The 13,923-nt window shown below is 53.1% G+C and overlaps 1 protein-coding gene across 1 annotated transcript; it reads right to left on the bottom strand.

Annotated features, from left to right (window-relative positions):
* Window positions 1-338: 338 nt before the first annotated feature.
* On the bottom strand, window positions 339-13,135 carry NR1I2 (nuclear receptor subfamily 1 group I member 2). The gene is made up of 9 exons (XM_060397210.1): window positions 13,075-13,135; window positions 11,767-12,124; window positions 8,549-8,682; window positions 7,176-7,363; window positions 6,024-6,298; window positions 3,192-3,334; window positions 2,875-2,991; window positions 2,422-2,527; window positions 339-1,307 (listed from the first exon to the last, which is right to left on the bottom strand). The coding sequence occupies exons 1-9, from the start codon at window positions 13,133-13,135 to the stop codon at window positions 1,163-1,165; spliced, it is 1,527 nt and encodes a 508-aa protein (XP_060253193.1). The 3' UTR covers window positions 339-1,162.
* Between the last annotated feature and the right edge of the window lie 788 nt (window positions 13,136-13,923).

The following is a 13,923-nucleotide window of genomic DNA, read 5'->3' as shown; positions in this document are numbered from 1 at the left end:
CAAGCCAAGTTAAATAATGCATTTTTTATGTTCTCACACCAAAAGTCTTCATATATGTAAAGGGCAATAGTAAAATATGTATTATAAAAATAGAAATATATACAAATATATTTCTCTTTCACCATCCCCGTATTTCTTTTTCCCCCCAGAAAGGAAGGCCAAAAAAGTTTAAATCTCTAACCAAAAGTTAGTTATTTAAGTCCTCTTGCCCTGATTTGACATTAAACATAGGATCATATATGATAAGCCTGGTTCTTAGGTATGGGATGCCCATAATTTGTGAAAAATACAGAAACATTTTTACTCAAAATGGTTATAAAGGAAAGGCTGTCATACTCTTTAGCTTTGAAAACATGTGTAAACAGGAACACATTTATTAACTGCTGTCCGTATAGCCTCACCACGGAGTCCTCAGTGTTCCAGTCTCAGGAGGAACCAGTCCCAGTTCGGTTGTGAAGCTGACCTGCATCAAGTCACATAGCCCCATCAAGGTCAGGATCCATGTCTGAGTCAGCGTGTACTCCCCACAACAGGTAGCATATTGTCTGTGTGTAATGATGTGTTTTCATGAATGGAGACAGGATGAGGGAAGAATAAACAGAAGAGGATATGACAAGCTTGTGACACTGAGTGCAGGCCTTCTGGCCTCTCTTTAAAGGACTCCCTCAACTCTAATGCACCTGCATTAGCGCACACAGGCCTGGAACTCACAGAGCAACTTGGGACTAGAGGTTGTGGGTTGGGAATGGCTGGCAAGTGGGAGAGGAGGGGTAACAGATGAAGCAGTGAAAAAACCCAAGAAGCTAATGAACTTGGGTGTGGGCACAGACCCTCAAATGCCCAGCCCCAGGTGTCCTATCCCCTCTCCCACCATGACACTAGATGCCCAGACCCAGGGCCCCTTCTAAGGGGAGAGGAGTGCCTTGCCTCTCTAAGGGCCTGACCTAGGGGCCAGCACAGTCTCCATGTAAGGCACTTGGGCTTGGCTCTCCCCAGACCGAGCTGGGGGCTGAGGAACGCTAGCCCGCCGTCATCACAGCTGTCTCTGTGAGACCCCTGGGGAGGCAGGACCGTCTGTCACTGTCAGCGTCCGTCTGTCTAGCCCCAGGAATGGCGGCTCTGGCTGCGAGGGCCCCAGCTCTGCCTGCCCTGGGGTGGCCAGTCAGGCATTTGTGGTGCTGAAGAGCTCCTGCATGAGTGGGGTGGCGAAGGGGTGAACGTCATGGATGCGCAGTAGCTGCTGGGTGTGCTCGGCGCTGATGCTGCGGAGCTCGGTGAGTATGGCCATGATCTTCAGGAACAAGAACCTGCCGGCCAATCAGGGGAACAGTTGGCAGTACAGCCTGCCCTGCCCCCACCCACCAGAGCTGGAGCCCCTCTGCAACTGCGCATGTTTGAGGGTTTTCATCTCAGGTAAGCCAAGAGACAAGGCTCAGCTGAACTCCTTAAGCTTCCACGGCAGTCTGTGGACAAGGGGGCAGAGCAGCCTGGCACCGTTGAGGTGTGGACCACTCTCCCCACCCACATCTCCTCCTCCAGGCTTCAGTCTCCGCACACAGGGACATCATGGGGAAACAGGCAATCCAGACACTGCATGAACAGGACAGTTTGGGGGGATCCTCACTGCCATGGCTAATGAATGGGCATCAGGACCAAGGGGAGAAGCCATGGAGGTGGGGGCTGCAGGCAGCAATCCCTCCCTGGATCTAGCCTGGGATCCAGTGTCTGAGACACACCTCATGCCTCAGGTTCCCCACGATGCCTCATGGCTCCATACAGGGGAGGACTGAGCAAAGCAAGACACCCAGCATCCCATGAAGCCAAGCTCAAAAGCCAGCCGCAGCAGGCCAAGTAAGGACTCGAGGTTTTACGTTCGCGCAAGCACACCCAGCGCTGGCCTTCCCTGGTCATGGCCCAGGCTCGGTACTGGGGCCATGTGGGGCCCAGTGAATAGGGTGGGAGCCCCTGTCTGGCCAAGCCCTGAACAAGCAGCCCTCCTCCCTTGGGTGACCAGGTCCAAGGAGTTTCCTCCCCTGTTACCTGGAGTTTGTCCTGGGAGGTGGTTAGGCAGTTAGTGCTCCAGGGTGTGGGCCGTAGACTTGACCGGCAAGGACCTTCCTCCGACCCCACCTGTCTGGCTGTGGGCCCCGGGGTCAGCCACCCTGAGCCTCCAGTCCCTGGCAGGATATGGTAGCACTTGCTGCATGGGGCTGTTTTCAGGATTAAATATGATGTGCATGTAAACTGCTTGGCACCAGGGCTGGCTCTTCTCAACAAATAGTAGTTCTAGTTGACTGACTGGAGACCTCAATGAAGGCCACAAAACAGGGCCCCAAAGCCCTGGTAATCAGAGGCTGCCTCAGGATGAGCAGGGCCCTGGGGGCAGGGCTCACACCCTCACCCTCCCTGTTTGCGGCTCACCTGTGGGCGGGCTGGGGCCGGTTGAACTCGATGTAGGCCTTCAGGGTCATGGCGAACTGTTCCTGCAGCTGGTCTACCACGAGGCGCTGCACCACACCTGGGCGGTCTGGTGGGGAGGGGAAGGCCACGGGGGCCAAGATAGGCTTGGTCCATCCCAGAGGGGACAAATGGCTAGCCAACCACCTTCCAGAGCCAAGGATTCCCAGGCAAGGAAGTGAGGGGGTTGCTAAGAGGGCTTTGCATCACCCTCTGACCCTGGGAGCAAAGAGCTGCAGTCCCCTTCCTGGCTGAGCAGTGAGTGGAAGGCAAGGCCATCAGTTGGGAGCCTTCCCTGGGGAAAGCAAAGGAAGGAATGCTGCCCCCGCCCTTGGCTGAAGCTGATGGGGTGTGAGCAAGCCTGGGAGACTAAGGGAGGGGCAAGGGGAAGCCAGGCAAGGCAGATGTGGCTCTCACCTGGAGAGAAAAGGGAGATGGCCTGCATAAGAACGTACTCCTCCTTATGCAGCTGCAGCTTCTTCAGCATATAGTGGAATTTCAGCACAGGCTCCAGGAGAAGCTGCTGGAAGCCACCTGTGGGTGGGTGCAGGCTGGAGGGGCCACTTCTCAGGGAACTGACCCAGGACTCAGATTTCCCTCACCAAGGCCCCCTTTCCCATGGCCCGATCTCCTGCACTGCGATCCCAGGATCCACGGATCCTGGTATGGCTCCTCTCCTCCCTCCAGGTTGTTTTCCCACCCTCTGGCAGGACAGACAGGCATCTCTCAGGCACCTGCAGGGTCTTCCACGCAGTAGGACAGCCGACCACACTCCCAGGTCCTGGTCTCTGCATTGAACACCGTGTTGAATCTCAGCTGGCACAACTCAAAGGCGGCCCCCTTCAGCAGGGAGATCTGGTCCTCTATGGGCAGGTCCCTGGCAGCAAGGATAAGGAGGGGATGCTGGCTTCCAAGGAAGCTGCCACAGGCCCGCACCCACTCCTGTAATCCTGAATCAGGGTAGGGGTGGCGAAGAGAAGAGGCGGGATGGGTCCTGCCCCTGAGCACGATTGCAGTAGCCTTCGAATTGCCTCCACTCTCTCCCGCTCACAATCCAGCAAGCAGATTCCTCCTCACTGCCACCTTCAGGGCCCCTGCCACCTTCAGGGACTCTCCACTGCTGATGTGGCTGGGTGTCTGGGCCCCTTACAGCCCAGCCCCATCTCCTCCAGCTCCCTGCACAGCCTGGGCTCCTGGTTCCCGGCTTCATACTTTCTGCCTAGGTTTCCCCATTTGGAATGATTACGCCTTTGAAGTGAAGTGTTGTTAGTCGCTCAGTCATGTCTCTTTTGCAACCCCATAGACTGTAGCCCACCAGGCTCCTCTGTGGATGGAATTCTCCAGGTAAGAATACTGTAGTGGGTAGTCATTCCCTTCTCTGGGGGATCCTCCCAATCCAGGGATCGAACACAGGTCTCCTGCACTGTAGGCAGATTCTTTACTGCTGAGCACCAGGGAAGCCCTTTAGTTTCACTTAAGTAAATCCTGCTAGTCCTTCAGGCCAAGCAGTCCCTATGCCTCCTAGAGGTCTTTCCGGAGTGCAGTCCTGCAGGTGCCTCCAGCGTGAGTGCCATGCAGCAGGGCAGTCTGCTTCCTGCTGTCTGTTATGAATTAGCTGTGTCTGCTCTTTCCAGGCAGGCTGAGTGCCCTGAACCCCACCCCCAGCACTGAGCACAGGCCCAGCCACAGTGGCTGCTTCCAGTCTCTGTGTTAGACTGACACAGTGACTTCCCCACCTGAGTGCTGTGCTGCGCTTAGTCACTCAGTCATGTCTGATTCTTTGTGACCCCATGGATTGTAGCCCACCAGGCCCCTCTGTCCATGGGGATTCTCCAGGCAAGAACACTGGAGTGGGTTGCCATGCCTTCCTCCAGGGGATCTTTCCAATCCAGGGATCAAACCCGCATTGCAGGTAGATTCTTTACCGTCTGAGCCACCAGGGAAGCCCTCCCTACCTGAAAGCCCCCCACCACCATGCCCCACTAACGGAGGCATTCTACCTAAAAGCCCAGGAGGGAGTCCTTGAGGAGGACCTGTGCCTGGCTTTGGTCTCCTCAGGCGTTTAGCCTCTTCTTTTAGATCTGCAATGTTGAGCCACAAATGCCACAAAGTTGATCATTTCCTTCTGTGTCCCCCCCAGTCCCCTGCCCAGGACCTGGCAGGGGGCCAGCTCTGAAGGCTGTATGCTTCCAAAGCTGGCCTCTCTGATTAACTGAGATCCTGTGCACCTGCCTTAACCTCGGTGAACCTCAGTTTTCTGTCTGTGGAATGAAGGTGAGAGTAACACCTGCCTCCTGGAGTGGTTGTGCTCAAAGCTGATCGTCACAAGAAATGAGTGCCCTCCCACCCTGGTGGTAAGTCCTGGGTCATCGGATGGTCAAGGGGGATCTGCTGGGTCCATGGGTGAAAGTGAGTCCCTCTCCCTGCTCCCTTGACCTACTTTGCCACAATCTGAACCCCACTCCAGCCTGTGACAACCCTCACTCCAGTAAATAAGTCCTGCATGTCACCCACAGGGGAACCCATGGGCTCCTGGAAAAGAACCTGCCCTCTGCCAGCGGATGGAGTCAGGGCTCCTTGTGTGATTCAGTTCCACCTGCCCAGGCCCAGCCTGGTGGGCCTGACCCCCAGGGAAGACACGCCTGGTGCTGCCTCACACTGTGACAGGCTCCCTATTGTGGGGCTGTGGTTGCCACCACACCAGTAGGGCCCAGAGCTTTTCAGTCACCCCAGTTGCCCGGTGGTTGTTGCCTACATGCCTAGTTGGGGAGTCCCAGCCCATTGTCCTCCTTCTCAGCCTTCTCTAGCAGCAGACTGCTGGCGACACAGCATCTCTTCCTAGCCCTCTTCTTCTCTCTGTGGGCCTCCTTCCTTTTCCTTCCAACTCTTCCATTGCTCTTGAACTATCAACTTGTGACTCCCACCCCTTGGCAGGAAAATGGGGAAGGGGCATCACTCTCTGAACATCCACATGTGTGTGCTGAATGCTCTTCCAGAGGTTTTTTTATTTCACTTAACAGCCCTGCAAGGCAGGCATCATTAGCCCCAGTCTAGCAGATGAGGCTGGAGAAGGCAATGGCATCCCACTCCAGTACTCTTGCCTGGAAAATCCTACGGCGGAGGAGCCTGGTGGGCTGCAGTCCATGGGGTCACTAAGAGTTGGACACAACTGATCAACTTCACTTTCACTTTTCACTTTCATGCATTGGAGAAGGAAATGGCAACCCACTCCAGTGTTCTTGCCTGGAGAATCCCCAGGACAGGGGAGCCTGGTGGACTGCCATCTATGGGGTCGCACAGAGTCAGACACGATTGAAGCGACTTAGCAGCAGCAGATAAGGCAGCTGAGCCACAGGTTAGATAGCAGGCCGCAGTCAGAAAGCTAATGAGCCACATAGACAGAGAGGGCACCACTCCCCCACACGACCAGGTGCCCTGGGGGCAGAGGTAAAGGCGTGTCTTTTGGCACCAGTGTCTCCAAATGCAGAGCAGTCCATCCCAGACCCTCTGAACCTCCTGGCCACACCCTGCTCCTTTCCACACCGTCCACCCAGCCCGTGTCCTACCTGAAACAGGAGATGACCTTGGCAAAGTTGATGATGCCTTTGAACATGTAGGTGGACACGTCAGCGATGTGGGGCAACAGGGAGAAGATCTCTTTCCCGCCATTGCCGGCTGGGGGCTTGTAGTTCCAGACGCTGCCGTCCTCCCCCCGAAGCTGCAAGGAGAGCTTCACTGAACATAGCTCTTCCCTGATCTTTCTCCACTTGGCGGCTTCTTCCCTGGACTGAATCTGCAGAGGCTCTGGATTCTGGCGGCCACTACTGAGCACATCTGGCAGCTGGGGCATGAGCCGGAAGTGGGAGAGGAGAGAGGAGAGACAGAATATATATTCTCCCAAACAGGAATTTCCCCTCGGCCCAGACAGGTGCACGCAACCACAGCTGCTCCCTGAGAGGACGCACCGTGGCCGGCGTGTCCAGCCCCCACCCCGCCCACCACCCCCCCACACACACACAGAGCGCTGGTTTCTTCTCTTCTCTTTGGTGGGCCTCTGACTTCACGATCCCTCACATTCCTGCCTGGTCAGAGATGGGTTCGCTTCCTGCTTTGGTGGAAGGTGAGGGGGCCTCCATCGAGGGGTGTGTCCCGAGTGTCCCTGAACTTGCACTCAGGAAACTCAGAAAAGGATCTGAGAGCTGGAGATGGAAAGAACAGACTCTGGGGGCCGCTGGCTACCAAGTCTGTGAGCTGGGTGGGTCATGAGATGCCTGTGAGCGCAGGTGAAAAGGGGCACTGGGGTCAGACAAGCTGCCATTGCTGAGGTCACTGAAGTTTCCTGGATCAGTGAAAGCAGTGCACAAATGCCATGTCCCCTCTGCGTCTGAATGCCAGCAACCCTGGTGCAACTCAGCCGTCCGTAACTCCACTGCTGACTCAGACTCCATTTCTACAGGCTGTAGAAGGAGAGAGCAGAGTGTCTCAGACCTGAGCATGAGTTAGAATCACCTGAGGGGTCTTGTCATAGCACAGACTGCTGGGCCCTGCCCTCAAAGGTTCTGATTCAGGGGTGAACTGAGGATCTGCTTTTCTAATAAGTTTCCAGGTGCCGCTGCTTCTCCTGAGAGTCCAGGGGCCGCTCTTCGAGAATCCCTGGGAAAGAGATTGGGGTTCTGAGGAGCAAGCACAGGAGCAGAGCCATCTCGAAAGCCTCATACCCGGAAATTCTTGAAATGAATGAAGGTGCTGTCAAAGGTGTTCATCTGGGCAGTCGTCAGCTCCTGGATCATCATTAGCTGCTCTTCAGTCAGACCCTTGGCTCCAGGGGGCTGAGTTTCAGTCCGTTCTCTCTTCTTCCTCCTGATCAAGGCCCGTCTCTGCTCCACAGCTGCATCGGACATGATCACTGCAAAGACAGCCAGGAGCAGACTCAGGCAGCAGCAGGGGATGGGGACAGCCTGGTGACAAAAATCCTGCCCTTTTCCAGACAGTCAAAGACTCTGGGCTCCTCTGGAGAAACCCTTGCGGGGAAGGACGGGTGTGCTGCCTATGACCGTGGGGTTCAAGACAACTCTGTGGAACAGTGGTTATTGCTCCGGCTTCTGGATCTTAAGGCACCAGGCTTCACTGACGGCTTTGCCACTTTGTAGTGGTGACCTTGATGGGCTTCTTCCCTCTCTTTCCTTCCTGGTAAGCTGGAGTGACAGTGCTCACCTCACACTGCTCGTAGCATGAGACACTGCATGGGAAGTGCCTAATATAACTGCTTCTATGTCATAGTTGTTTCATAAATGTACCTGATTATTTGTTTCTGGTGTATCAGATTCCGTTAAGACTCCCGAGAGTCCCCCAAGATCTCTGGGTCTCAGAGAGCGGGGCTACTGCTTAGCAAGAGGTATCTTCTCCAGACACTTCCTGTGTAGCCTGGGCCTTTAAGGTCATCCACGGATTTCTGGAGCCCACTTGTGTGTGTAGAGCAGAGCTCTGGGGGAGGGGGTCCTGGTAGGGAGGGGACAACAGGCACAGCTCGTCTGTAGGAAAGGCTCTCTGCCAGTGCCCAGGGAACCTGGCCCCTTAAAGGTTGCCCAAGGTCTCGCAGCCCTCTGTGACTGTTGGAGAGAAATACACCTTGGAAACTTCCAGCCTTTTCCCATGCTCTTTAATCTCAGAGTCCCTGGGAGCACAATTATACCAAAGATGGACAGGGGAATTGAGAACCCTTCTGTCACTGGCTGCACACAATTCCTTGAGGATGCTAGGTCTGGGCCACTGGTAGAAGGTGCAGGTCAAGCACACCATGAGTCTCCAGCTTCTCGTTCCCAATTCAGCTCCCCTGATTTGGCTAAAACTATTATGAAGGGCACAACACGAATCACGCGAGTGCAACTGAGGGCAGAGTGGGGTACGACCCTGGCCAGAGAGAATCAGGCCTCCAAGAACAGAGAATGGCGATAACACTCCACTTCTCCAGTCCCTCCAGGACAAGCCGGGGACCTCAGGTTGCTGTCTGCCCCTGTGTGCACGCGCACATGGATGTTCTTGCACACACGTGGCTCACATGCCCATTCCCGCTCCCGTGGCCTTTGCTCACTCTCTTTCCTCATGCCGCTCTCCAGGCACTTGCGAAGGCGGCAGGCCTGGCATTGACGCCGGGTCTTCCGGGTGATCTCACAGGTGCCCTTCCGGAAGGGGCACCGGGGCCGGGCATTGCGTTTCATGGCCCTTCTGCAAGAGGACAGAGAGCAGAAGATAGGACACGTTGTGTACCCTGGCTTCTTGTCCGCCCCTGACACGGACACTGGTCACACCCTCTGTGGGCTCTGCCTTTGCCTCTGAGTTGGGTGGGGTTCATAGGAAAGGTACAGACCAGGGCTCTTCAGGCTTCTGTGGGTGCCCAGAGGCCTCCAAGCCTGCTGGAGAAGGGGAGCTAGGTACTAGACTGTCCTCAGCCTCCACATGGGAGGCGGATGCTGCTCAGGGCCTGCACCGGAGCTGCTTCGTGGGATGCTTCAGCACCCTGAGGCCCGTACCCTCTCCCCTTCTTTTTCCTAATGCCCAGGAACCCCAGGAGAACTGGACCAAGTCTCTGTGGAGGTGGCTTCTTCCTGGATTTCTCCTTGGAAGAGGGGACTGGAGGAAATCTGGCCCCGGGTGTGTAAGAAACATAAGCCTCCTGCCTTCCCCAGTCCCCATTCTAGATTGGGAGGTCAGAGGATGCGTACGCTACGGGAAACTTTCTACCTCACTGGAAAAAGGCTTCACCTTGCTAACTGCCGCAGGGGAAAAGGGAGGCTCAGAGCCCCATAATGGTGGAGTGTCTGGGCACTGTATCCTCGTGTCCCCAGACAGCTGTGCCAGATGGGAGACAAGGTGGTAAATTCCTGCTAGAGACCCCAGCACACACACATCCTCCCCCACAGCCCAGCCATCCTGCACTTCACCAGAAGACCCAGCCAGTGGGCCCCTAACTTTATCCCCCTGTCCCGAGTTTTCACAGCTGAATGCTGCTGCTGCTAAGTCACTTCAGTCGTGTCTGACTCTGTGCGACCCCATAGACGGCAGCCCACCAGGCCCCCCCATCCCCGGGATTCTCCAGGAAAGAACACTGGAGTGGGTTGCCATTTCATTCTCCAATGCATGAAAGTGAAAAGTGCAGGTGAATTTGCTCAGTCGCGTCCGACTCTTAGCGACCCCATGGACTGCAGCCCACCAGGCTCCTCCATCTATGGGATTTTCCAGGCAAGAGTACTGGAGTGGGGTGCCATCGCCTTCTCCGTTCACAGCTGAATAGATGGAAACAAATTCTTCTTTGGATCTAGCCTCTGGCTCTGATCCAGCAGTGTGGAAAATGAAAAATGGACAGTTGTGGCTACTGAGTGGACCCTTGGGGCTGATCCGGGAGACCTAAGGCCAGGAGCCAGACAGCCAGGGGGTGTATTTCTCAGGCCCCATCCCCTCCCCTGCTGGGTAAGAGACCCCTGGTAACTGAGGGAAGGAGCCCACGTTTATCAGCCATACTGTGGATTGGATGCAGGGCTACAGATTGTGCAGAGCTTTGCAAACTTAGTTCTTAGAACCCTACGAAATTCATTTGGTCATCTGCCTGGCACAGATGAGGAAATGGAGTCTGTGAGAAGACACCGCTCGCTGTCCTCAGGTAGAGGACAGACTGAAGTTTGAATTCAGGTCTGCCTGATACCAGGATCCAAGCTCTGACCCCTACAGTGAGCCACAGGGAGAATCCAGATCTGGCTCAGGTGTCCTTCCTCCTCTGTGCGACCTCATTGGTGGATGCCCAGCTCAGGGATCTGTCTGGGGCTCTTTGCTAGTGACCAGTTCTAGAGCTGTCTGGGGCTCTGGTCTAGGTGATGTGAATTGAAGGATCTTCTGGGAAAGATTTCTTTGCTCTTAGAAGACAAGAGGGGCCTTTCTATTCCTCAGCTGAGCCCTGTGGTTCGCAGCCTGAACCCCTGGCACTTTGCTGCCCTCAGTGGAGCAGGCAGGGTAGCCACTCTCTGATGGCAGAAGAGGAAAAAGGACTGACTGCTGGGCTCACCAACGCCTTGAAGGCCTCGGACTTCTAGATGTGAGAGGTGACATGTTCTCCTTGTTGTTCAGCACCGTGAGTGGAGAGTTGTTGCTCGTAGCTTCGCATAGGCTGAGCACCCCACACGGATGTTCATTTCTCCCTGGAGCATGAGGGCTTCCTGAGCTGACCTCATGCCTGGGACCTCAAACTTGACCCCATCGGCTCCTAAACCAGGGTTTCTTCACTCTGGTCAGGAGTCGGGGCGGGGCTGGGTGGGTCCTGGGCTGCTGCAGTGCATTACTGGGCTCCTCCTGGCCTGGACACCCCACTGTGGGTTTTTTCCTACACCCAACTGTCTGGCAGCCCAGCTTTGATGGGACTGCAAGCTGGATCTTTGTGCTGGGGTCCATTTCCATTTAAATGTCCAGCCATCAGGAGGAACTCTGCAGAGGTCAAGTCAGCTGGCTGTCCTCAGGATGCACGAGGGGCCCAAGTGTGCCCCTGCAGCGGGAGCTGCCCTCTACACACCTGGCCCTCCCTTCTTTCCTGGCTGGCTTCTCTTCCTCTTCGTCTGAGCCTGCACTGAGCAGTGTCATTGTTCTTTCGTCAGCTGAACAATGTGACCTTTCTGTCCGAGCCTGTCTTGCTATGAGCTGGGACTTTTAGTCCTTAATATTTTGGATCTCTGTTTCTAGGTGAGCGGGTGCGTCATATTCTTTGGTTATTTTATGCCATTCTTTATTTAACACCGCTCCTTAAGAGTGATTTGAACTCTTGAATTTTGTGGATTTTCAAATTCTTTCTCCTCTTTTACTGACTCACTTGCTGTCTTTGCTATTTTTTTTTTAAATTTTTTAAAATTTAAAATCTTTAATTCTTACATGCGTTCCCAAACATGACCCCCCCTCCCACCTCCCTCCCCACAACATCTCTCTGGGTCATCCCCACCATGCACCAGCCCCAAGCATGCTGCACCCTACGACAGACCTGGACTGGCGATTCAATTCTTACACAAGAGCACATGGAGAAACAAAGGGAGATCTTAATGGAAAGGGGCCTTTCCTGAGTAGAGTAGGAAAATAGAAGATGATTTCCTCTCAGATGTTAATGGTTCTCCTGAGACTAATTAGGAGGACTTTGGATGGGCCACCAGCCCATGCTCTGAACCTGGGCCTCTGAAGCTGAGGCCCTGAGATGGTACCCAGGAAACTAGTGGCAGAGCCCCAGTTAGAGGTGACCCATTTTGCAGCAGGTGGGTGAAAGTTGATAGGTAACTCTACCTGAAAAAGCCCTTGCATCCTTCACATGTCATGACATTGAAGTGATAACCAGTGGCCTTGTCCCCACATACACGGCAAATCTGGGGACCCTCTTCATCCTCGTCTGCGCCAAGGATGGGATTTGTAGATGCAGAGTCAGCTTCTCCACAGTGCACGAGGTCAGCATGGTTCCACTGTTCTTCACGGCCCACCTCCAGCTTTGCTTCTGAGCCTCTTGGACTAGAAGTGAGGACACCACAGAGCATGAGAACCCTGGACGGGGGTGTGCGGAGGCAGCCGCAGTGTGCATCTCTCCTGTTTGGTTTTGTGGACACAAGAGCTGACTTTCCATAGAAGAAACGGGGGTAGAGGACTAGAGCTAGAGAGAAAGATGTTAGCGTGATATTTGTGTTCAATAAGGGGGCCCTGGAGTAAAACACATGGACGAAGAACATGGGAGAGAGAAAAGGTAGAGGAAGAAATGAGAAGGAAAAAGAAAGGAGTCTCTGGGTTGGACCAAAGAATGAATACTTGGATAGACTCAGATTAGGAGGCCATGAGCTGGTCACACGGCCTGAACGCAGGGAAGTCTGTGGGACAGGACACTTGTTCTGGAATTGAGGAGACCCAAAGAGCTGGCCCCTCAAGTGTGTTGTGGCCCAGACTCCCAGAGAGAACTGGAAAGGCTGAGCAGAAAACCTGTTTTCAATTGCGTAAATAAGCAGATGAGGAGAGAGAGGAGCCAGGCTCACAGCGCAGAGAGAGAATACCCAGGTCCCAGTCAAGCTGGGGGGTAAATGAGTCAAGAACTCACACCCACTCACAGAGCTGTACTCTAGATGTCCTCTCCAGGCGACTTTCACCTGGAGGGTGTGACTTTAGTTCTACCTGGGAGTAGGCATAGCGGATGGTGGGCAGACACTGGAAACTGCCCTATTCGCTGCTCTTCCCCAGAGACTCTCTAGGCCACCACACCACATTTCAACACACAAATTTCTGTTTTTTAACAGCATAGCAGATGAGAGCTGACCATTTCACATATAAGAATGAATTAGAAATGAATCTGTTCCATGACCCTGACCCTTCAGAAAACTGCAAATAAAATTGACTGACTGGAAACTTGAACTGACCAGGTATGTGGAAATTTTTTCTGATTTTTTTGAATTATAATTCTGACCTCATACAGGCTTGCAGGAAAAAAAATGTATATACTTTGTGTGTCCAGAAAAGCCACAAAGAATTTGATTGTAGGTTGTTAGTGCTCCTAGACATCCACAGAAGCAGAATTAATCCTCCCCACCCCCCACCTCACCCCGTAGAGGAACTCACCTTCCACCTGGACACAAAGAATCACACAAGTAATTTTCAAGGAATATGAGCAAAAACTCATAATCATGAATAAAAAGCTAACATGGCACCATGAGCAGGAGACAGTGAAAACAATTTACAGCAAGATTAGATCTGCAAAGACGCCTGAATTATCAAGCAAAGAATGTTTAAATAAATAGAAGAGGCTGACAATCAAAGAAAGAGAAAAAGCCTGTGAAACAACTGACCAATCAGATTTGTAAAATGAATAAAAACTGACCATAAAATCTGAACAAACAGCTATATAAACCAATGATAACAATGCTTGGGAGTTGAAAAGCAACACACAGCTAAAATACGCAAAAACATGTAAGTCAGAAGATGGATGATCACTATGAAAGTTTTCTAAGGTTCAATATTGTTGAGGGAGGAGAAAGATAATAAATCAGATTTTAATTAGTAGAGTGTGCCTGTTAAGATTCCTGAAGTTTTTTAGTTGCTCGATCATATCAAACTCTTTGTGATTCTGTAGACTGTAGTCCACCAGGCTCCTCTGTCCGTGGAATTCTCCAAGCAAGAATACTGGAGTAGGGAGCCATTCCTGTCTCCAGGGGATCTTCCCAACTCAGGGACTGAAACTGCATAAGATTTCTAGGCAACCCCTAAAAGTCTGGAAATAGAATGCGTAGCTTAAAAGCTCGTAGAAAGGGAAAAAATGGAAGAATAAAGAAAAGTCCACCATAGAGAGAAGAGAAACTGAAATAGCATGATGGAAAGAGCAAATATATTGATAATTATATGTAAATGCAGTTGATCCTTGAACAGCACAAGTTTGAATTGGGTGGTCCACTTGTATGGAGATTTTTTTCA

The sequence above is a fragment of the Ovis aries genome, chromosome 1 (assembly GCF_016772045.2).
Source record: "Ovis aries strain OAR_USU_Benz2616 breed Rambouillet chromosome 1, ARS-UI_Ramb_v3.0, whole genome shotgun sequence".
Lineage (NCBI taxonomy): Eukaryota > Metazoa > Chordata > Mammalia > Artiodactyla > Bovidae > Ovis > Ovis aries.
Note: the sequence above shows the minus strand (reverse complement) of the source record. Positions and strands in the feature narration are given on the sequence as shown.